We start from the raw sequence: 22952 nt of genomic DNA on the forward strand, positions 1-22952 counted from the left end.
TACATCATTGCTGACACGGGTACTCGTGGATACTCCGTTTCAGGATCGACTTCCAGTATCTTCAATTTCTGCGTTATATTTTTTAGCCTAATTCGACAAAAAACATTTTGCAAGAAGTAAAGAACCTGGGCCACGCGCCTGTGGAAATTGCCAAGAACGATGAAAGGAGATAAATTAATCTGCCTTTTCAGTTGACATACATGTAGGATAAAACTGCGTTTGTGACAATTAAAGTGATCATCGTGCAAGTCATGCATCAACCCATAAAGTATTAGTGTCCTGATGGAAAAGTATCCAAACCTATATCACCGATTCAAATTTTATTGCAATAAATTGGCTTACACTGGGAGCGTTCTATCATGGAGGTAGAAATAATCTGGGTAAAGAGGTTTTTGATCAAGATTTGTGATTCTTCTCTCATGCCACAAAGAGATCCTCAGTTTTGAAGGAAACGCAGTTAAGGAGATAATGAACCAGGATTGTGTCCGTGAGTGAAAATAATACATTTACTGCCTAATCACACAGTGACATAGATGCATAATAGGTAAAGTTCAAGCGCGATCATTGTCAACCACCAGTTGATTTTTCCTGGTACCCAGGAATAACATTTCACGCAGGTTAGGCCAATTCAAATTAATTCCTTGTTTATCATCACCGCCCGACCGGATTTTCCCTAGCACCTCGACTTTTTGATTATTTCCAACTTCTTAACAAATTTCCGGCCCTTTTCAACCTTGCAGTTGTGTCTATACCACAAAAATTGTCTAGTCTTGCCGTCAACCATGACCGATTGATCTGATCATGCTGTTTTACGGAACACTCAGATTAAAATAGTGTACAAGAAAGGTATTTTAGAAATCTTAAAAGTCTGGAAAGTAGAAACTTGAAATATTAAATGTCAAAGGTCCTCCCAGCCCAAAAATATAACTTTGAGTGACGATAAACAACAAATTGATTTTAATCGGCCTTACCAAATATTGACAAAATGAAGTCGTTCAAGCTTGCCCATAGATGAAAATGCATCGCACGAAATGGGACTCTAAACTCGAAGAAGGCGGTATAACCATGCCATAATAAGTCCGGCATGTCATGAAATCTGACACCTTTTTGCAAGTGATTGAATATGTAGTCTTTTTGGCACGGGATATAAGCCTTCAGTTACTTAAATTAAAAAAATAATTGAATTCCGTGTTGGTTTCACGAAGGTCTATTGGTTAAGTTAAAATTCAGTCTCCATCACGCCTTACAAATTTTCCATTATTTTATCCTACACTTTTTTGTTTTCTTTTAATCAGACAACTAGGATACTTATTCGCAAGTCCCAACTTTATCACCTTTAGTGGAGAAAAATATGATTTAGAGTCAGCAATATAAATTAACTAACTAGCTCTCATAAATACATATTGCTATTCTTTATTGCCATTTTGGCCAATATACCTTCAAAAACTACATCCAAACATTCGTTCATTGCAATGAAGCGAAGAAACCCCCGGCAACCTTTGTTTGAATGAAAAAAAAGGTAAATAGGTAGGTCTTTCACCTTTAACCTACTGCGGAGAGATGATCCGTACTACCAATGCTACGCGGCTGGACTTTGCCTGATCATTTGGGTCATCTTCCAAAATAACGCTAAAAAGCTGTCTGAATGTAATCACTAGTGCTTAGCATAATGTAGTGTTGATTAGAGTCAATATGCATTGGTCATAATATTTTTTTATACTAAAAGGACCAACAATTACAGATGCAAGTTGTATCATATTAAAAAATTGTTTATTATTACCTTCCTGAGTGTAAAGGGGTTTTGCATAATTGATAGTAAACCATCAGAAATTACATTGTTATAATTTGGCCATCACCATTTTATTCAAGGACATAATCATGGACCCCTCCCCAGTGCATTTTGTACCGAGCAGACAAAAAAAGTATAGTGTCGGCGTCTGCCGTGTCTGCCAAGAGGAAATGCAGAAGTGTAGGCCAAAGTATTGATTGAAACAAATCTCTTCAGTTGACATTTAATTCAATGTTAACGGCAGACACCGTAGATACTGCCCTCCGGTCCCACCTCGATTTGCCTCCGTCATGTTACATCTTTTTCAGTTCCAAGCGTCTGGAAAATTTCAGAATTCTCCCCCTTAACAATCCCCCAGCTCCAATTTTCACCAAAGGATTTACATCGACCTGCACCAAATTGTTCCTCGATCGGCACCGTGGGCTGACAGGCTTTACTTAGGAAGACTTATTCACCAGGTATGCACAAGTGCATCAAAAGGAAGCACGGATCTACGAAAACTCCACTCCGTGGCATTCACTTTTCACCACTTTTTATCATGCGTGCGTTTCTGCAATTATCGCGTAATGTTATGGTGGTTGTGTACATAACGACACGTAATTTCCAGCAATCGCGTGTGTGTAACCTCAACGTACGAAGTATCATTGATGAAGTACATGCTAGAAAATGCAAAGGATTTCCCAAAAGATGTTGTTTACTGGTCTCCGTAAAGAATCACATTTTAAGTCTCCAACTTTATTTTTCCGTGGTGATAGCACTTGAAAATCTTTCTTATCTAGATGTTCGTCCTTTGCATGTTAATCACAGTATGTCGCACTATAAGGGGCATATTTTCCTTTTTTTGTTTTTTACTCAATTGCATGTTATGGAAATAGCTGTAAATTCACACAAGTAACTGATTAACTGTGTTACAATGTTGCTTTTTCGTCACAGGATTTTACCATGGCCATCGCGACCGTCTCTAGGCAACAAGGTCAGAGCATGGTGCTCTTTTTCATTGGCACTGGAGCAGTATTCGTGTTGTGTACGGTTTACGTTGGTCTCAACTACGTGCCCATCAATGTGCCGAATGTAACGAGCTTGTCTGAGCGGTTGGTGTTCGCTTCGCGGTGGCTAGTGTTGTCGCTCCTTCCAATGATATATGGTGTGGTGGTAAGTCTATCCGCTTCAGCAGAAGTGCCCCCTTATCGTATGGAGGACCAAAGTAGACAATCCCCATTTCGTATTTTCTGCTAGTAGATTTTGAGGTTTTTAGAATTTGGCTGTGAGTGACCCCCCCACATGAATTTTCTGCTAGCGCCTAATTTGGATCGTCTTTTGAAGACTCCAGCGATGCCCCAAAAACTGGCTGACTGAATACTTGAAACGAACGTTTCAATTTCCAGTTGACCAGTTTTCTGTTCGAAATCTCTCGATTACATGGTCATGGCAGAGCTGCGGTACCAGATTCATCATTGTCGCTATTTTTCCCGATAGAATATCGCATTTACTCGGTTTAGCAACATCGAGACAGCAGGTATCAACCCGTCCCTTGTGATCTCAGAGCACCTCACGGGCATGAAACAACGTGCTCTGCAGAACACCTTGGAGCAAACAGTGATCCACGTCGCTGCTGTGTTGGCTCTGAGCACTTACCTAGAAGGCGACAGACTGAAACTCGTACCGATTTCCGTGTTCTTGTTCCTGTGCGGACGGGTGACATTTTACATTGGGTACCTGGGTACGAGAAATCCCTTGTATCGTGCTTTCGGTTTTGCTACCACCTCCATAACCAATATCGCTGTGATTGCCTACGGATTGTACTATCTGTTTTCCAGCGGGGTCAGACAAGGATTCTCTAGTTGAGGGAGTGTGGAAGTCGAAAATAGCCTTTAATCCAGAACAAAATGCTTTTGGATAATACAGAATTGGTGACATATTTGTGTTATTGGATCAATGTACCGATACAAGTAGCATAGCAGCAGGACGAGGAACTTTCTTATAGAATGGATTTCCATTGATCATGTTTGAGACGTTTGAGCATTTTCTGTAAAAAAGTTGTTATTTTGAGAGCTAACTTTTCAGAGACGCATTGCCATCGCTGGGGGTCAGGATTATTGTGTAAATGTTCTATAAACCTGCTAATTTATGATGAAAACGAAATATTGTATTCTGATGGACAAGTAGCATAAATTATAGAAAGTTAGGACCTCAAATGGAATTTAAGTCTTGCCGAAATCAACCAGAGAGATGCGGCTTGTCACGTAAGCCTACGGCAAAGTACGTCGCGTATAAGCTTAGAAAACTGGGCCTACGTTCAACACGAGAAAACGTCTACAAAAATTTCCATTCTTAGTCTTACTTCGATAAGAGTGTTTGCAGCATCAAAAGATCATGAATAACCACCGGAGCGGCACTTCATAGTTCAAACTGAAGAAACTGAGTTAAATTTTAGAACTATGTTTAGTAAGAGTATGAACACCACGAGAAGGCGTGACGTGTCGAGGCAAGTTAGACTTGTCCCAAGTCTGACCGCCACATCTGTTGTAAACCATCCGCGTGGCGGGTTTTTCAACAAACAGGAATGCGCACATTGTCTGAGGTACATGTATTTATGGATTTGGTCAAGAAATATCTGCTATTGGTGGTATGCTCACAGATATGTACCACATTATGATTTTCTTTAAAGCACATTTATTGTAAATCTGGATTATTTTTAACTCTTTAATCAAATGTTTTTGATGTTCAATCGTTTGCGATAATTTTTAGGTGCACTTTTGTCCAAGGTTTACCCTTCACTCAATCATCAGCCAGATCGTCACTTCGACGATTTGGACTGTCTTCACGATGTCGCTAAAAGCCGTTGCTTCCTCCAAAGACTCCCGTCAAGTTCTTGCGTTTGTTATTTGTGATACTGAATTTTGACTCTCTGCTGTCCAGCGACCCTTTGCACTCAGACCACTGCACCTTATTGATTGTCCGCTCATGTACCACGAGGCCTTCCATGTCTACGCTAGAAAAGGTCCAGCGATATGACGTGCGTCCTCACAATTCCCCCTTAGTTTTGTCACCATGTCTTGCCGAGAGAGGCCGAGAGTTTCGCGACCAAAATGTGAACCCAATGGCAGCTTGAGCTGCAAGCATACGTAAGACAGGAGCCTATAAGGCCACTTGGGTTTAGCCTGTTTGCTTAATGGCTTTGTTCCAGTCAGAATTTCAAGGCTTACTCACAATCATTTCTTTATATTGGTTAGCATTTCAGTATAAACGCTACGGTGAACACGCTGGTGTCATAATAGGTCATGTCCGCCGTATCGAGGTTTTGTGACGATTCTATATACATATATGCATTGTATTTCCATGGCCGAACCGCAGTGAGAAGCCGTAACCGCGCATGTAGGACGACGATTCTCGTTCAGGACACGGCCTGCCTCACTTTCGACTTCCCATGAAAACTAGAAGCAGCAAAGCAGCGATGGCAAAGAGGTGAAGGCCTCCCATCAGAAGGAATGGTATGGTGTAGCTGCCTCCAAGGTCAAAGATCAAACCTGGGGGAAAATAATGACAATAAAAAGACACTAGTTAATTTCAACATGTCATTATGTAACCTCTTCATAAAACACATCCTCGGTACCAGGCAAAAAGGACCAGTGCATGGTTTACAAACTTATCAACATGACTATAAGAATTAATTCAAAGTAGGTGCGCCACCAAGTGGCGTAAAATGGGTGAAATTCTGAGGGCATTTTATATGTCACCCATACTGTGCACTGGGTGGGAAAGGCAGCCATTTACACTTTCTGTTCTTGGTGTATCTCTTTCAGATTCGGATTGTCACTTTCTCCCAGCTTGATAATGCGTACTTCTCAACTACCAGATTTCGTCACATTACATTAAAATATTATCCCGGAGCGGCTGCTACGTCGTACGTTAGTCTCGACTTCGGCTGCAACCAGTCCCAGAAACATTATGGGGTTTTTAAGGGCTTGGATTTTTAGAATATGGACAAAGCTTTCACAAACAGGCTCGTCATTGTGATTAGGATGTCAGTCTATTTCCCCCATCTCTTAATTTCCAGTGTCATTTCTTTGTGGGCGCTTTTGTGCGACGAGTGCTAACAAACCTGGTAGATACAGAAGTAAGAAGGAAAACACTGCCGATTTCATTGCCATCCATCCAAAGGCGCTGCCTAGACAATCTGGTGGGACCACTTCACACGACAAGACATCCATCAGAACCCAGATCATGAAGGTGCTGCACGCGTATATGACCATAGCGACCACATTTAACCAGTAGGATGTTAGCCACGGGTCGACAGCGTAATACACGGCAATTGATATCAGGGCAATCCCCATGAACTGTTTGGTGCCGACTATCTGAATTTTGTCCATCAGAGGCCCAAGAATGAAGCCAGTAAGCGTTCTGGTCATTCCCATGATCGAAGTCAGGGTTACGGCGTCACCCGGGGTGAATCCCTTGGTCAGGGTGTGAGGGACAAAGTACACTGCCCAGCCTAGGCTGGAAACGTGACTTACAATCGATATGACTGCTACACACCAGTAGGCCCGACTAGTAAGGAGTCTAGTGAGAAACAGTTGCCAAGCAGTTTGGAGAGCTGACAAGATTGAGTTATTTTCCTGCTTGACCCTTTCTCTCGAGGCGTCCTCATCCACGCTGCGTTGATATTCTTCCTGAGAAGGATCGCCTGGTAAGGCAAAGTAGTCTATACTCCTCTTGTGAAAAGCAAAAGCACTGACAGACGGACTTTGCAATAGGGCACCGCACACGGTCATATGAAAAAAAATAGAACCCAAGAGGAGCATGGCGCCTCTCCAGCCGTAAGTGTCCAGGAAGAGCTGAGTCAACGGTGGCATGACTATGAAAGCCACGGAGCTGCCCGTTTGGGAAATGGAGAAAGCTGTGGTTGTACTTCCTGAAGTAAAACAATGACCGAGTAGCTCTTTGCATAAAACGTTAGAAATCCCGATACCAGGTCCTGGAGATAAAAACAAGACACCGTGAATAATATGTAAACACGACGAAAGACTCAAAATATATGAAAGTTATCTCGTGATGGGCATACGTCAATCATTATACTATACGTAAAGAACAAATCTTCATGCCCGAATTTTATTTTTGATACTGGCCATTTAGCTCTACCGACTGCATCCATCAACCTTTGTAGGTAGACTGTTTTGATTTGACAAGAAGACTAAAAGTGGCCTTGATTCATTCATAATTATCACAGACGTGTGTTGATTGAGTTCTGCCAAGTGACATGCATTTACTATTATTAAAACAGTTCTTATGCAGTGTACCAGTAGGTAATCTTGTAAGGAAAGTCGGGTCAGTTATTTTATTAATCCAAAGCTGTTTGGTTTATCCGAAAACTGGAAGGTATTTCAACTGCTATTGAAACGTATTGTGGCGGTCTGCACCGACGGGAACCTAGAGTCGTCCTCGGCCGACGTCAGCGAGCGGTCTAGGGAAAGCAGAATCGTTTTGGGACAGCCTACCACCAGGCGCAGGGAGTTGCACCACTATTGCTTTGGTCGTCCTCGACCCATACACAGGACCCGACGAATACTCGTCCTTCGTATTCTGGGCCCTGTCCCGATTCATAGGGATTTCTTTCGAAAAATTGTCTCCGGGATATCTGAGGGGTATCCGCTTGATTTTATGAGCTGGAATTGCACTGGTAGCCTATGTTCACAACTTACGGGGTAAACTATCCGTTAGGTTGCTAATTGCAGAAAACTCGCCTACTCCTCGTTTGGAGGAAAAAATGTTGCTGGCGTGCGTGCACGTGCCAGCGCTCATTCTACAAACGAACGCTACCTAATGTGATACACGCTGGCGAGTGTGAAATGTGGTTGTGTCCCCCTATCACGTGATCGGTCTGGACCAATAAAAAAGCATTATTCAGAACAGAGATATGACAATTCAAGCTGAAAACCATTAATGACTTGGGAGTGCTGCGTAGTTTGTGGTAAATGACGGGACCAGATCATCCATGTTTACAACGGTTGTAATGAAACCTTCCCCTCCCTATTCGCTCTGTGCACGCTGCCGCCATAAGCGTGTAGAGACTCGAACTGGCAGCAACACACAATTAAATATACTCGGTTCACTGGTTCCCTGTTCACTGAACCGGCTCTATTCTTTGATATAAAGGTGCCAGTTTGAGGCTCTCCAAGCCTATGGCAGCAGCGTGGAGGCTAGTCATTAAGAGTCAGGCCCAAAAAGATGAATGAAGGCGGTGTATCTGATGACTAACCTGCCAGAACAGCTAACACTGTGGCCATAACCACAGCTGAAGAAAACGATGCAATAATGAAGGCCACGCCCATCATCAAGCCACTGACCATGACGCAGGCCCCGATGCCGAAGCACCTTCCGAGAGGGGCTGCCATAGGTCCTTAAATAACAAAACGAGTTTGAAAATAATTTCGTTTTCACCATTCGTGTTTACGGTAGTGTTGATTCTAATGTTATGTTGTACCTCATTAGGTTTTGACTGTTGAGTTTTATGACGCACATTTTTGTCGTAGTTTGACTTCTGGAGCATTTTGTTTTGCTACGGAATATATTTGTAATAATTGGTTGCCGGTAATGCTTATCGTGGACAATATTGTGAACTCTATGGCAAATCAACGAGACAGTGCGTTGCTGTGGATTTCTGTCCTCTAGCTGACAAATGTGTGCCAATGTTGATTGTCTAGGTAGTTGCCGCTAATGATTGCTGCTGTGTCTTTTGTCAGCATCGCTATCATCGATATACGAGTGTAAGTTTAGAATTTAATTTGCCTTACCGATGAGATTAGCAGTGACCTCCACTAGCACAATCATCCAGCCGATGACCCATGTGTAGGTGTCCATTTGGTCCTGTAGAGTTGGTAGCATCACGGCTAGGCCCTTCACTGCACTAATCCAAAAGAACCAATTGGTCCATACTCCCAAGACAGCCAGAAACCCCATACGGCGGTTTCCACTGTAAACCCCGGGTAATTGCTGCTGTTCCGCCATTTTAAGTTGGTGTAACGAGAATCGGTAATAAGCTGATCGGTAGGATACCTTTCCATATGTGCAGTGAAATATGAATAAGGGGACAAAAGATTCTTTTTGTAGAGGTCATTTTATACAAGTGTCCACCTATTTGACCTCGGCTTGCAAAGTACGTGAACCACAACCTCCCTGGGTTCTCCTGCAGCTGTTGGTGAATAGAAATAAGTATATTAATGAAGTTATTGATGGTGTTGTTTACACATGTTACCTCTCTGGGGGATTGGAGGGCACAACTGATTAGTACTTGCGAAGAAAGTATGAAAGTTTATGTCAGCACATAGGCTTACTGAAAACTATTCAGACTGAAAAAAGTTTCCTCCTTTTGAACGGACGGGAATAAAAAAATGGCGGGCTACACATTTTGCCGGTGGTTTGCGGCGGTATGCCTTTTCCCAATTATGGGGTTAATGACGAGCTTTTATATCGTTGAAAAGAGTTATACTCCACTGTATCATCTAGCAAGGTCTGAGACTCTAAGAAAATCTGTCAGTGGGAAGCTATCGAGTCGTAGGCTTATAGCGACGGCCAAGTCTGCGGTGATGACGACGCTGCCGACGGGAGTAGGGGCCAACCAGACGAGGGAAGTGACTTTGCAATGCAAGAGAGTGTGCAGCAAGTGAGTTCATAAAGTTTACTTTAAAGGCACCTTTCCACATGTACGGCTGGGTGCGTTGCGTACACGTTGCGTTAATGTGTTTCACTTTCACTGACATAAAAGTCGACTCCATTTACATAACACACATGTTGGTTGCGTTCAGCCGTCAAAATCACCCCACAAATGATTTTGACGAAAACAACGCTTGGCGCAAGTATTGACGCGCGTATTGAAAGGCGCCTTTAAGGAGAATCAACGTGACTAAAGCCCGAGCCGCAAGCGAAGGCATACCTATGTTAGTCAGAGAGTCAAAAGAAGTCAATATATGATGGACTTCGAACGATTCTAGGATTTCACCTTCATTTATCCGAATCCCTCCACGTCCATTTTGTTTTATAGTTGTCCGCAAGCATCTCCTTCTGTGGACTTGGAGAGCGCGTGGTGAGCCACGTGCACACAGACTCAGTCCCTTTCGGGCGCTGGGTGACGAGCGAACGAAGAAGCCTCCATTAGTTAGAAAAGAGTGCCCTCTCTTGGTCCAGCTCGACGTCCAAAACCAAACCTGTCAACATGCCGTACTCCTTCCAACCTCAGGCAGGAGTACGGCAAGGTTGGCAGGTCTGCCCATAACATGTAAGAACAGCTACCAAGATTTGACGTTGTGCTTAGTGGAGGAAGCAATAATGTGTGAATTTGTAGTTACAACAGGTGTTTGGTATCATTCGAGGGATCTTGATGATGATCACCATTGGTAGGAGGTTACCGTACCGACTGTCAATATCTTTCTGAAATACGTGGTTTGTTGTAAGGGCTGTAAAAAGTGGTATGGTTTTGTCAGTGTGAAGAGAGGCCTGTTTCTTCTCTTTTCGGTCTGACAACGGCATCTGCGTCCCTCTAGATTTGGCTGTCTTTGTGTACAGGGATAGTATTCCAACCGCAAACACGACTTTCACCTTACGTTTAATCGTAGGAAGATTTTTTTATTACATCACTTCTGAACTTATACAGTACACAGTTTGGAAAATGGTACTTTTAGACATGCAAACTCATTTCAATCACGCAACACAAGTATCTAAATTTACATAGAGGTTAGAATTAAATTTGGCAATAACGGAAATGAAAAACAGGTTACTGCATGCTTTATTCTATTTGGATATCAATATCGATCATGAAAAGCATTCTAGATAGAGTCCAATGTGCCACTTAGTATTCAGAAACTATGCAAGTTCTTTTTCTTTTCGTGTTCGCCCGGAAATCTCAACGAGCCTACAAAAAATTGCCAATTATTTACACAGATAATTTTTTTGAATTAAAATACTGAATTCTAAATCACAATTATTATTTTTCAATATCACAATGCACGGCACTTTACTTCACCAAATTCAGCATGAAACGTTCTTATGTATTTATATATTTACACGATTCAACTATGTCAACCGTGGAGAATTTAATAACATTTCAAGACCACTAATATTTCTCTCATTCTCCCTGCTGTTCAACTTAATTTGGTCTGTGATAGGATGAAACACACAGAACGATGAAAAGACTCATTTACCAAGCGGATAATACAAATGAAACTACAACCAGATGGTTTTTCTTTCTGTTCCATTTTGCACTCAGTGCAAGCAGACAGTACATTTTAAACACTGTTCAAAATCTTTTAATCCGTTTTAACGACAATATTGTTAAAATATCATAGGATTGTAATACCAGAGTATATTTCATGGCTTCGGCTTACCTTCCTCAGGGAACGCACACCCTAGCATACTCGTGCCTTTCGCGAAATTTCATGCTGCATTTTTTCAGGGAATAAGTTTGGCTAAGTTTCCAGTGTTGCCAGTAGAGGCCGTGTCTGTTCTCAACCGTAGGCCCTGGATAATATAAGCCGTTCAAATTAGAATGTCCACATCTGTCAAACCACCAGGCTCCCTTTAGCTTTTCGGCGCAGTTAGAAGATGGATCCGCGTCATTGTCACGATCCTTTGTCGTAAACGGGTCTCCCAAGCTAAACGGAAGTGCATTACCGCCAGGGCTGTCGGAATCAAATTTCACCCATTTTATATTGAACTCACCAGGGGATATTTGGAAATCTGAGTACTTTGACCAAGCCGTGTTGTTCTCCCAGTCCCCTAAATCAACTCGTAGCTCCCATATTTCATGCGAATCATCAGATGTCAGTTTCGCCAAGTTGTCATTGCCCAACCAGAACTCACCGGACAGATCGCCAAATCCAGACTGGTACTCGGTCCAGTTACGGTAGAAGTCCACGCTGCCGTCTTGTCGCCTCTGGAACACGATCCAACCCCCGCCATCAGTTTCCATGTCACAGTAGACACGGAGACCGTCAGCGCCGAATCCTTCTGGGTAGATGGTGTAGATGCCGCTGGAATGAAGACCAGCGTTCAAGAGCATCTTACAGCTTCTGTAGCGATTTAGGGAGATGTCAGTCAGTGAGTAGAGGGGTGTGTCCCTCTCAGTATCAAAGTACACACTCATTCTGGTTGCATTGAAGTCTTCAGGCCGCTCTTGTCTGTCTCTTGTAGCAAAGTTCAACTCACACATTTTGTTGCAGTCGTTGAAGTTAAAAGACTTGCAACGTTCATCTATGCGACAGTCCCGTCCACAGATGATACGAGAGCGTACAGGTCTACGCGCGTACGCAAACCCCTGCAGTGCGCGATTTTCCGCGGCGTACATGATTTGCTGACGCGGACGGTATTGATGCTGTCCGTTGACAGAAATCATCACTCCCGACAATGTCATCAGTTCAAGTATGAAGCTAACGGTCAGTGTTGGCATTGTGGAAGTTACCTCAGACTTTCACTAACTCTGTACAGATGATTATGTCGTTACTGCCTTGCGTCTCGAATGGAGCTTGTAGCGCGGACGTCGCACCCTATATTCTGGCTCGCTCGCCCCTTTCTCCAGGTACCTTTCTTAGCAATTCGTTTAGTACATGTAATTTGCAGCTAAAGGGTTCACGAGTCGCTCCGGTTCAACCTTGTGCTAACAGCCTCGCTTGTTAATTCACTCACAGCACACTCGGCCACCAAGTCATCAGGGGTGTCTATGGAAGCTATCCGACCGTACCTTACTGCATCATTTAATTTCCAGGCAGCATTAACTTCGACAATGAAAAGGCTCTAATTGCTACAACGGCCCAGGCTAACTCCATTTTCAAACTACCTATAAGGTCAAAATGACAGTGTTTTGGAGTTGATGGATGCGGAATACGATTCTTGGCTTTAGTTTAAATACCCGTTTCCAGGTAGCACTAGCCATTACGATAAAACAGGACAGTTTCGTTAGAACTGGTGCCCTGAAATAAACCACAGCGACGTTTTTGCTTGAGTACTGAGCGAATGGTCATTATAATCAATGAGACATGACGAGGTGAACTCTAGACAAGGATGGAGTCATCTTAATTATGCAGTGACACGAAAAGGCATGCTAAACTACTTTGCGACTTGTATTCATCATAGCATAAAAGCAAGAATGAGATTAGACACTAACTTCGTGACAATGCTAATCGACAGTCATTTACGCATGCTGGAGGCTACCTACATTCACTTGACGGAACTAGCTCTCTGTCATCAGAAAGAATTCGTCTGCAACCTCCATTTCACACAGTAATTTTTGTCCCTTTGAGCCATCATTGCTTAATATTTGAACGTGAACGTGACTTATAAGCACTGTCGATAAGCATCTAATATCAGTCTTGCGTTTATGCTCTCATGATTGCGAAAAGTACTTTAGCATGCCTTTTTCGTTACTGAACTCTATTTCTAATTATCTACCTATTCTTAATTATGCTTTAATGCTTCTTAAGCGTATGAAATGATGTCTGCATTCTGTATCTTGAGCCTGTCTACTTAGTTGCCAGCAAAATGAACCTTGAGCTGGACCAAGAGAGGGCGCAATTTCCTTAGCAACAGAGGCTCCTTTGGTCAGAACTGAACTAATTCGTGGCTCACAAATGACTAGGAAATTCACGCGTTGCGGTTGAATTGCTACCAACAAACTGATCGCTCCCAGACCCAGATGGCTCTTTTTAACCGATGAGGGGGTGCTTCCGCTCGAGACGGATACCCACAGTGTCTGTGCGTGAAGCGTTGACCAGCATCCAAGTAGCGATTGATATCTATCAAGGTAAAGACAAATAAAATGGCAATCTCAGATTAACCATTCAGTCCAGTGAAGCGCCCTCTGGACTTGCATTGCTCGTCCATGCCGCATTCTCGCCCACAGAGGACGCGTGAGTGCATGGCAATGGTTGCAAATGTGAACTCTACTAGAGCGCAATTTTCTGCTCCATGAAACGTTTGTTGGTGATGACTGTGACGATTTTCGAATCCGTTGACAACAATGACTATTCCTGTGAAAACGACAAATCGGAAAACCCCCGAAATTCCAATATATGGTATGCCATACTTTATTATCTTGGGGTCTTTAACCGGTATGAATGACTGAAGAGTTTGTCGCTGAGATCACTCTCTAACGCATTGATTGACGTACAAAAGTTCTGAATATTAATGCGATATCCACGGTATTCAGAAAAGAACAGACATCAGGCAATTCTGTCCATATATGGAGATCATTTGAGCAGCTCACGTCGTCAATCCGAATTAAGATAATTGTCAAAGTGTGTCCCGCCTCACTGTGTGTCTCTTTCTAGAATTTGTCCTTCCTGTTGATTGGTCAAATAAAGGCTTGCCATAGATGCGTCTGCCTCACTTGATTGGGTAATTCATACAAACGCACCTATCTTATTGGCTTACACAGATACTTGCGCAATACATGGTGTAATTTCAAATTGGCAGCATTGGCATATATATGCCTACAAGAAATCCCAAGGTATTACAAGAATTTGTTTCTGTTTGCGTATTTCGCAATTTACTAATGGGAGGCGATCGCGCATATCATTTCTGTTGAATAAAGCATCCATCCATTAGTTTTCGCCGGAAAAAAATTACATCCTTCTTTTCAGCTCCTCTTACTTAGAAGGAAAAGCTATATTTCAAGGTTTTTTGTATTGCTGGATTAGTTTTAATCAAAGCTGCGTAGGCGAACAATTCCTACACACGACAGATTATGGCAAACTGGCGGAATGTGAAGTGTACTACATAGTGTGGTCAGTATAGTCCAACTGTGGTGTTGTTGTTGTTGTTTTTGTTTTAATGGCGCTTTCAGCAACTCAGGCTATATGTGTAGTACACTTCACATTCCGCCAGTTTGCCATAATCTGTCGTGTGTAGGAATTGTTCGCCTACGCAGCTTTGCAAGTCTTTTAACTTCAACGACTGCCACAAAATGTGCGAGTTGAACCTTGCCACAAGGCGAGAGCATCCTGGAAACTTCACTGCAACTCCTGGGAGTGTGTACTTTGATGCAGATGAGGACACACCTCTCTCCTCTCTGACTGATATCTCAATCGCTACAGATGCTACAAGATGCTCTTAGATGCAGTCCATCATTCTAAAGGTATCTACACCATCTATGCAGATGCTGGTCTACTGTGACATCGAAACTGATGGCAGGGGCTGGATCGTGTTCCAGAGACGACAAGACGGCAGCGTGGACTTCTACCGTAACTGGACGAGTTCACCTCGTCATGGCTCATTGATTATAATGACCATTCGCTCAGTACTCAAGCAAAAACGTCGTTGCGGTTTATTTCAGGGCACCAGTTCTAGAAGGTAGTTTGAAAATGGAGTTAGCCCGGGCAGTTGTAGCAATTACAGCCTTTTCATTGTCGAAGTTAATGCTGCCTGGAAATTAAATGATGCAGTAAGGTACTGTCGGGTAGCTTCCATAGACACCGAGTGGCCGAGTGTGCTGTGGGTGAATTGACAAGCGAGGCTGTTAGCACAAGGTTGAACCGGAGCGACTCGTGAACCCTTTAGCTGCAAATTACATGTGCTAAACAAATTGCTAAGAAAGGTACCTGGAGAAAGGGGCGAGCCGGCCAGAATATAGGGTGCGACGTCCGCGCTACAAGCTCCATTCGAGACGCAAGGCAGTAACGACATAATCATCTGTACAGAGTCAAAGTCTGAGGTAACTTCCACAATGCCAACACTGACCGTTAGCTTCATACTTGAACTGATGACATTGTCGGGAGTGATGATTTCTGTCAACGGACAGCATCAATACCGTCCGCGTCAGCAAATCATGTACGCCGCGGAAAATCGCGCACTGCAGGGGTTTGCGTACGCGCGTAGACCTGTACGCTCTCGTATCATCTGTGGACGGGACTGTCGCATGGATGAACGTTGCAAGTCTTTTAACTTCAACGACTGCAACAAAATGTGTGAGTTGAACTTTGCTACAAGAGGCAGACAAGAGCGGCCTGGTGACTTCAATGCTACCAGAATGAGTGTGTACTTTGATACTGAGAGGGACACACCCCTCTACTCACTGACTGACATCTCCCTAAATCGCTACAGAAGCTGCAAGATGCTCTTGAACGCTGGTCTTCATTCCAGCGGCATCTACACCATCTACCCAGAAGGATTCGGTGCTGACGGTCTTCGTGTCTACTGTGACATGGAAACTGATGGCGGGGGTTGGATCGTGTTCCAGAGGCGACAAGACGGCAGCGTGGACTTCTACCGTAACTGGACCGAGTACCAGTCTGGCTTTGGCGATCTGTCCGGTGAGTTCTGGTTGGGCAATGACAACTTGGCGAAACTGACATCTGATGATTCGCATGAAATATGGGAGCTACGAGTTGATTTAGGGGACTGGGAGAACAACACGGCTTGGTCAAAGTACTCAGATTTCCAAATATCCCCTGGTGAGTTCAATATAAAATGGGTGAAATTTGATTCCGACAGCACTGGCGGTAATGCACTTCCGTTCAGCTTGGGAGACCCGTTTACGACAAAGGATCGTGACAATGACGCGGATCCATCTTCTAACTGTGCCGAAAAGCTAAAGGGAGCCTGGTGGTTTGACAGATGTGGACATTCTAATTTGAATGGCTTATATTATCCAGGGCCTACGGTTGAGAACAGACACGGCCTCTACTGGCATCACTGGAAACTTAGCAGAACTTATTCCCTGAAAAAATGCAGCATGAAATTTCGTGAAAGGCACGAGTATGCTAGGGTGTGCGTTCCCTGAGGAATATAAGCCGACGCCATGAAATATACTCTGGTATTACAGTCATAGGAATTAACAATAGTATTTATAAAGGATTAAAACAATTTCAGTAGTGTTTAAAATGTACTGTCTGTTGCACTGAGTCCAAAATGGAACAGGAAGCAAAACCATCTGGTTGTAGTTTCATTTGTTTTATCTGCCTGGTAAATGAGTCTTTTCGTCGTTCTGTGTGTTTCATCCTATCACAGACTATATCAAGTTGAACAGCGGGGCAAATGAGAGAAATATTAGTGGTTTTGAAATGTTATTAAATTCTCCGCGGTTGACATTGTTGAATCTTGGTAAATTTTATAAATACATAAGAAAGTTTCATGCTGACTTTGGTGAAGTAAAGTGCCGTGCATTGTGATATTTTAAAATGATATTTTTAATTGGTGTTTTGAAGATAAAAAAATTGTGTAAAAAAATCAGCAGTTCTGTCGGATGTTCTGTAGGATTTCCGAGCAAACATGAAAGGAAAATGACTTGCATAGTTGCTGAATAATAAATGGCACATTGGACTCTGGAATACTTTTCATGATCGATATCATTGAATCCATAGCATGAAGCATGAAGTAACCTGTTTTCATTTCCTGCTGAGCGCACTCACCGTTATTACCAATTTCAATTCTAATTTCTATGTAAATTTATTTACTTATTTCTGTGTTGCGTAATTGAAATGAGTTAACAGGTCCAAACGTAACATTTTCCCAATCGTGTCCTGTTATAAGTTCAGATGTGATGTAAATAGAAATACCTCCAGACCATAAAGTGTTAGTACTCTAAATGCTACTTTATGCGAAAGAAAAAAATGGCAAAAATTGAACATCGCACACTTTGTTTGGTTTCAGTTTCAGAAAACTAATCCTTAAAATATGGACGAGACCAATTTCGCTTGTAGCTGTGACATCAATTAAATTCAATTTTAACACTGGTAACACTTTCGGGTGCTAATTACATTTAGGCAGCAATTTGAATATCTAATAATTGTAACTCATGATGTAAACTACATTCAGAAATTTTCTTCGGATCTCAGCATGCATACCCGAACTTTGCTATTTCAGTCTTTCATTGGGAAAACAGTGTCAGTGAACTTGTTACTTTGAATAAACTAATGTATTTTCTAGTGCTCTCATCGACTGAAAAAAGGTGGTTGGTTACAATGTGTAATCACTTTTCCCGTTTTCCTAATTTACCCTGGAATACTGAAAAATTATGGAATCATGACATTATTTGTACACAGAGTGCAGAAAAGTATACTTTTGCATCTCACTAGTTCACCCGATGAATTTGGTAAAATTCTGGCAATGACGTCATCCTAGTTTCAAGACTAACCATGTCATAAAAACCGCATAAGACAATCGGACTGTCAAATACTTCGGGATTTGCACAACTGAAGTTACACCTTCGGAACTGTGTGGAAAGCTCCTCGGCCGGGCTTAAGACAAATCCAGCTATGTTTCACTTGACATTGACAGGGCGGATTGGTAAGGCCCACTGCTAATGACCAACGCCATATTCACCGAATTCATTTATACAGGTATCTGCTTTCTTGGTTTGCAATCTCTAACGATCAAAGTCAGTTTGCCTTGTCTCTCTAACTCCTTCAGCTTTCTGTGCTCCAGATCCCAGCTATGGGCTTTATTGAGAGAATAGTTGAATTTCACATCGTCAAAATAATGATACTTGATATCTCGACCCTCCAGGTCTTTGTAGAACGGGTAGAAACCGAACAGGGTGATGTTGGCGCAGAATGTCCGAGCGACTGCGTACATGTCTAACCCGAGCGTGGCAATCCGTCGTAAACCCCATGCCCTGTAAGGAGAGAAAGGCGAGGAAAAATAAACTGGTCAGCTCGGTGGAGGGTGTTGTGTTTCTTGAAGTCCTTGGCCCTTTTCAAATACTCGACTTGGGCTCCAACTCGGGCTTCGTTCCCGAAACCAATCCCAGATTGTGGACCTGAAGCTTTTAAATTAAATTGGATTACTGTAATTTCTGGCTCTCTTGCATCTTATTTGATGTTTTGTGGCACTATTAGACTAATTACTGCGCTTACAGCTTCAAAGTCAGCTAGTTAAAAAACAGGTGAGGCCTAAGACGGAGCCGAAGTTGAGTATTGGAAAACGGCCCTTGTGTGACTGGCCACATCTTTCCAGTAAAGTAAACACTAATAGTTTAGAGCGATCGCCATTTTTAAATTACCAACTGACATATTTTTAACACAGGGATATCCCTGTACAAATAACATCAAAACATCATCACGAGGCCGAACGGATTCGGGCTTTGCAGGATTTTGCTCTGGGAAAAAAGCAAATAAACTCTTTATGTTATTACTTTTGAGGACCAGGCCATTCAACGTTATCTTGAAATATAAGAAAAAATTCAATGTTGTTCAGAAAAATTAAAGCTGGATATAAGTTATGGTATCATAATTGATTGATATAAAATCCTACTTTTCAACGCGGATAGGTTTCCAGTTGAAGGCAAAACGAATACCCGACAGTCCGTTCTTCCTTGTTTCATTTATCACTGATCGGTAGTTCACGCTTGACCTATGAATACCGCCTGGTTTGGTTAACGATTTAGGGTACCACAAAATCGATTCTTTCAAAGTGCGAACATGTTCAAGGAATCGATCTCTCTCCACGCTTTTCTTGGCTGCCCGAATGGCATGTCCATACTTCAGAAGTGTTGCTCGGTTGAAAGCGTTCAAATCGGATGTTCTACCGACGTCAACCTCGTAGCCTTTTATCAGTCCCATGTTGGCGCGGATGACAAAGTCGTGCGAGTCTATGAAATCTCCACAGCTGCTGTTGTTTAATATACCACTGTTACCGACCACAGCGCAGCTGCCCTGCCGTGGAATGAGCTCCACGCCGGGGAAGTGTTCCTCCAAGTTACACCTGTCCACTTTAAGCACGGAAGAATCATTAGAGATGTCGGTATTCCTCGGTATACTGACTACAGGATAGTGACTTTGTAAGGTGAAAGTCATGTTTTTGGTTGGAATACCATCCTTGTACACAAAGACAGCCAAATCTAGAGGGACGCAGATGCCATTTCCAGATCTGAAAGAGAAAACGAGGTCTTTTTTCACTCTGACAAAACCATGTAACTTTTTACAGGCTTTCCAACGAGCCACGTATTTCAGAAAATATTGACAGTCGGTATGGTAACTGCGGCGATCATTATGGCGATCTCCCGAATGTTAACGAACACCTGCTGTAACTGCAAATTAACACATTATTGCTTCCTGCACTAAGCACATCATCAAATCTTTGTAACTGTTCTTACATGTTATGGGCTTCAAGCTGGACCAAGAGAGGGCGCTTATTTCTCAGTAACGGACACTTCTTTGTGCGCTTGTCGCCACGCCCAGCACCCGAACAAGGAGCTGGGAGGGCTAATGGCCTAGCACAGATTTTAATAAAGGAAGTACGTCACATGGGGCTCACAGCTAACGACTCGCAGAGCATTGTGGGTAAATTTCTGCCCCGCGGGTGAGCTCGCGCAATGCATTTCACTAGCGGCGGTTATCAATTCGGTATTTTTTTTTCTTTTTCTTTCTCATTGCTGAAATATTCCCGCTACACTTAATTCATTCATCCAAATTGATCAAGATAATCAATGTTTCTTTAATGTATATCGCCCAAAGACACGTGATCAGTGATACTTAGTGAGAAGATAAATAACCACATTGTGATTGTACCAAGGCCAGGTTTTTATAGGCGACACTTTGTCTATGCCAAAGCATTGCAAGCCAATGGCAAGTTAGATTAAAGCAACTCTTCGCTAACAGGAAGTGACAACCTCTCGACGAACTAAAAAAAAATTGAATACCACTTTCCTAACAGGTTGTGCACAATGTAGCCAATCACAGTGCAAAGCCATCAGCCCTCCCCAGCGTCCTGTTGAGGCGCTGGGCGACTAGCAAAGCTCACTTTGGTACTTTGGTTCACGAACGACTAGGAAACACAAGCGTTGCAATTGCATCGCTACCAACAAAATGAATACTCCTGACCAACGCGGCTTTCCTAACTGATGATGGGTGCTTCTGCCACAGGTGGATTGTTCAACTTATGTCAGACTCAATAATCTCGACTAAGGACCTATTAAGGGCCGTCAGTAGAAAGTATAGGTTGTAAACGAAATCGAGGGATAGTCAACTTTGGATATGTACTACATGTATATGCGTGGACTCAATTTGTACACTGTGAACAAACACAAAAGCTTTAATCTGTATACTTTCTTTTTACATAGAAACCAGGATCAGTTTTTTAAGCATCAATATAGTTATACAACTCAACAACACCTAGATTTGTCGTTGCAGTGCCACCACCAGTCAGATTATGAAGAAAGATTAACTTGAAGAATTGTTTTAAACGGGTATATTTGATTTTTTTTATCCTTGTGCTATAAGATCATAAACACTTGGCTTAGCTGATGATCAGAGAAATCACCACATCGGTAAATCTCTTTTACTCCGGGGGGATGACCGCCGAGGCAGTCGTTATATTCCGCACGAAAAATGCTCGCAATTTCCTGCCATCAGAACTATTTCAGGACCTCACATAAGATTATATTCACAATTCATGAATACCTCAGGCAGTCTCCCAACAACGTGCAACTTGACTGGGTATTAACATTTGATGAAGCCCGCTGCAAAGTGATAATGCCGGCTAATCACGCACTGGCGCCTGGATACGAGCAGTTTAATCGATTCTGATTGGCTGAGTATGTGTGCACGCGGCTCGCCACGGGCTCCAAGTCCATATAAAGAGATGCTTCTGGACAACTATAAAATAAAATGGACGGGGGGGTGGGAGAATGAAAGTAAAATTCTAGCACAAAATTGTTGGAAATCCGTCATAATTATATTTGAGCTTCTTTTGACTCTGTGAGTAAAACACGCAGTTAAGAATGGGAATAAGTACGTGCTTCGCCGGTTTGAAACTAATGTATAAGACCGGCTCAGGCAACTGAACACTGGTATAATGCCCGTTTCTGCGGCTAGGGTTGTAGTCACGACCATTCTCCTTAAAGACGCCTTTCCTTATGCGGTACGCGCCAGCACTTGTGCCAAGCGTTGTGCATGTATCTGTTAAAATCGCTCCCGGGGCGATTGAGACGGCCGAACGCAACATGTGTGTTATATAAATGGAGTCGATTTTTATGACTATGAAAGTGAAACCAATGTGCATCGTATACGCAACGCACCCCAAAACATACACGGAAAGGCGCCTTTAGCTGGTCTTAAACGCACGTTTAAGACCGGCCAAGCACATATTTATTCCCTTCTTGTTTCACCTTAGAGCTGCCCTTGAACTAAACTTTCTGAACTCACTTGCTGCACACTGTCTTGCATTGCAAAGTCACTTCCCTCGTCTGGTTGGCCCCTACTCCCGTCGGCAGCGTCGTCATCACCGCAGACTTGGCCATCGCTATAGGCCTACGGCTCGATAGCTTCCCACTGACAGATTTTCTTAGAGTCTCAGACCTTGCTAGATGATACAGTGGAGTACAACTCTTTTCAACGATATAAAAGCTCGTCATTAACCCCATAATTGAGAAAAGGCATACCGCCGCAAACCACCGGCAAAATGTGTAGCCCGCCATTTTTTTATTCCCGTCTGTCCAAAAGGAAGAAAGTGTTGCATTCACTGTCCATGTACTTTTTTCAACCTGGATAGTTTTCAATAAGGCTTATAGACTGACATCAACTGTCATACCTTTTTCACAAGGACTAATCAGTCACGCCCTCCAAGCCCAATACGGAGATAACATGTGCGAACAGCGCCATTAATAACGTTATTAATATACTGCTGCCCAATTAGCAACAGCTGCAGGAAAATCCGGAATGTATCCGGGATGTTGTGGTGAGAGTACTTTCATTACCATTAGCAGCCAGGTTAACAAAGCGATTTCCTCCAGTGGTGTCATTTTTTACTTAACGCAAATAACATATTTTTGGAGTCTACAACTTCTGTCTTTGCTCTTATCATTTGTCGAGTTTGTTGTTCATACAATGCCGCATTTAGCCCTCTTTCCTACAATTTTAACGATGCGTTGTGGTCTTTTCCAGCCCACATTATAAACAAACAAACAAACAAACAAACAAGCAAGACCAAACGTTCAAAAATATTTACCATGCTGGTCCCCTGAACTTTGTAAGTGCTTAGATCTCGCTTACATTGGGTGGATAAGGACCAACCGTTTAAGGGACCAAGCTTTCCTCCCAACTGTTTAAGAGACCAAGCTTTCCTCCCATCAATGTTGTTGGATTAGAAAAATCTCTGCTAAATTTGATGAAAGGTTGCAGTCGACCGATTGAATGACTGCACATGTGCACGTAATGATAACAACGCATTTCCACAGACACTC

General features: G+C 42.8%; 3 protein-coding genes and 2 pseudogenes across 3 annotated transcripts; 2 read left to right on the forward strand and 3 right to left on the reverse strand.

Moving 5' to 3' along the window:
• Window positions 1-2723: 2723 nt before the first annotated feature.
• LOC110986413 (transmembrane protein 79-like) lies at window positions 2724-4791 on the forward strand. Its single transcript, XM_022248260.2, has 2 exons — window positions 2724-2941; window positions 3266-4791. The coding sequence occupies exons 1-2, from the start codon at window positions 2732-2734 to the stop codon at window positions 3632-3634; spliced, it is 579 nt and encodes a 192-aa protein (XP_022103952.2). The 5' UTR covers window positions 2724-2731; the 3' UTR covers window positions 3635-4791.
• A 143-nt stretch (window positions 4792-4934) lies between these two features.
• Window positions 4935-8854, reverse strand: LOC110986419 (monocarboxylate transporter 12-like). Its single transcript, XM_087135323.1, has 4 exons — window positions 8581-8854; window positions 8046-8186; window positions 5892-6764; window positions 4935-5316 (listed from the first exon to the last, which is right to left on the reverse strand). Exons 1-4 carry the CDS (start codon window positions 8792-8794, stop codon window positions 5201-5203), a joined length of 1344 nt encoding a protein of 447 aa, XP_086991449.1. The 5' UTR covers window positions 8795-8854; the 3' UTR covers window positions 4935-5200.
• Window positions 8855-10218: 1364 nt separating this feature from the next.
• Window positions 10219-12207, reverse strand: LOC110986412 (microfibril-associated glycoprotein 4 pseudogene; annotated as a pseudogene).
• A 3201-nt stretch (window positions 12208-15408) lies between these two features.
• On the forward strand, window positions 15409-16927 carry LOC147799293 (microfibril-associated glycoprotein 4 pseudogene; annotated as a pseudogene).
• A 272-nt stretch (window positions 16928-17199) lies between these two features.
• Window positions 17200-22232, reverse strand: LOC110986411 (CMP-N-acetylneuraminate-poly-alpha-2,8-sialyltransferase-like). The gene is made up of 3 exons (XM_022248259.2): window positions 21916-22232; window positions 19025-19639; window positions 17200-18386 (listed from the first exon to the last, which is right to left on the reverse strand). The coding sequence occupies exons 1-3, from the start codon at window positions 22185-22187 to the stop codon at window positions 18104-18106; spliced, it is 1170 nt and encodes a 389-aa protein (XP_022103951.2). The 5' UTR covers window positions 22188-22232; the 3' UTR covers window positions 17200-18103.
• Between the last annotated feature and the right edge of the window lie 720 nt (window positions 22233-22952).

The sequence above is a fragment of the Acanthaster planci genome, linkage group LG04 (genome assembly GCF_054643075.1).
Source record: "Acanthaster planci isolate LZ-2023a linkage group LG04, COTS_SCS, whole genome shotgun sequence".
Taxonomy (NCBI): Eukaryota; Metazoa; Echinodermata; class Asteroidea; order Valvatida; family Acanthasteridae; genus Acanthaster; species Acanthaster planci.

Excerpts from the sequence above, each read along its gene's own strand:
- LOC110986419 (XM_087135323.1), bottom strand. The coding sequence starts at position 8,794 with ATGGCGGAACAGCAGCAATTACCCGGGGTTTACAGTGGAAACCGCCGT. Across the intron at positions 8,187-8,580 it reads GGTCACTGCTAATCTCATCG|GACCTATGGCAGCCCCTCTC; the intron begins GTAAGGCAAATT and ends TTGTTATTTAAG. Across the intron at positions 6,765-8,045 it reads AGTGTTAGCTGTTCTGGCAG|GACCTGGTATCGGGATTTCT; the intron begins GTTAGTCATCAG and ends TTTTATCTCCAG.
- LOC110986413 (XM_022248260.2), top strand. The coding sequence starts at position 2,732 with ATGGCCATCGCGACCGTCTCTAGGCAACAAGGTCAGAGCATGGTGCTC. Across the intron at positions 2,942-3,265 it reads CAATGATATATGGTGTGGTG|AATATCGCATTTACTCGGTT; the intron begins GTAAGTCTATCC and ends TTTTCCCGATAG.
- LOC110986411 (XM_022248259.2), bottom strand. The coding sequence starts at position 22,187 with ATGGCGGGCTACACATTTTGCCGGTGGTTTGCGGCGGTATGCCTTTTC. Across the intron at positions 19,640-21,915 it reads TGCAAGACAGTGTGCAGCAA|ATCTGGAAATGGCATCTGCG; the intron begins GTGAGTTCAGAA and ends TTTCTCTTTCAG. Across the intron at positions 18,387-19,024 it reads AAACCTATCCGCGTTGAAAA|GGCATGGGGTTTACGACGGA; the intron begins GTAGGATTTTAT and ends CTCTCCTTACAG.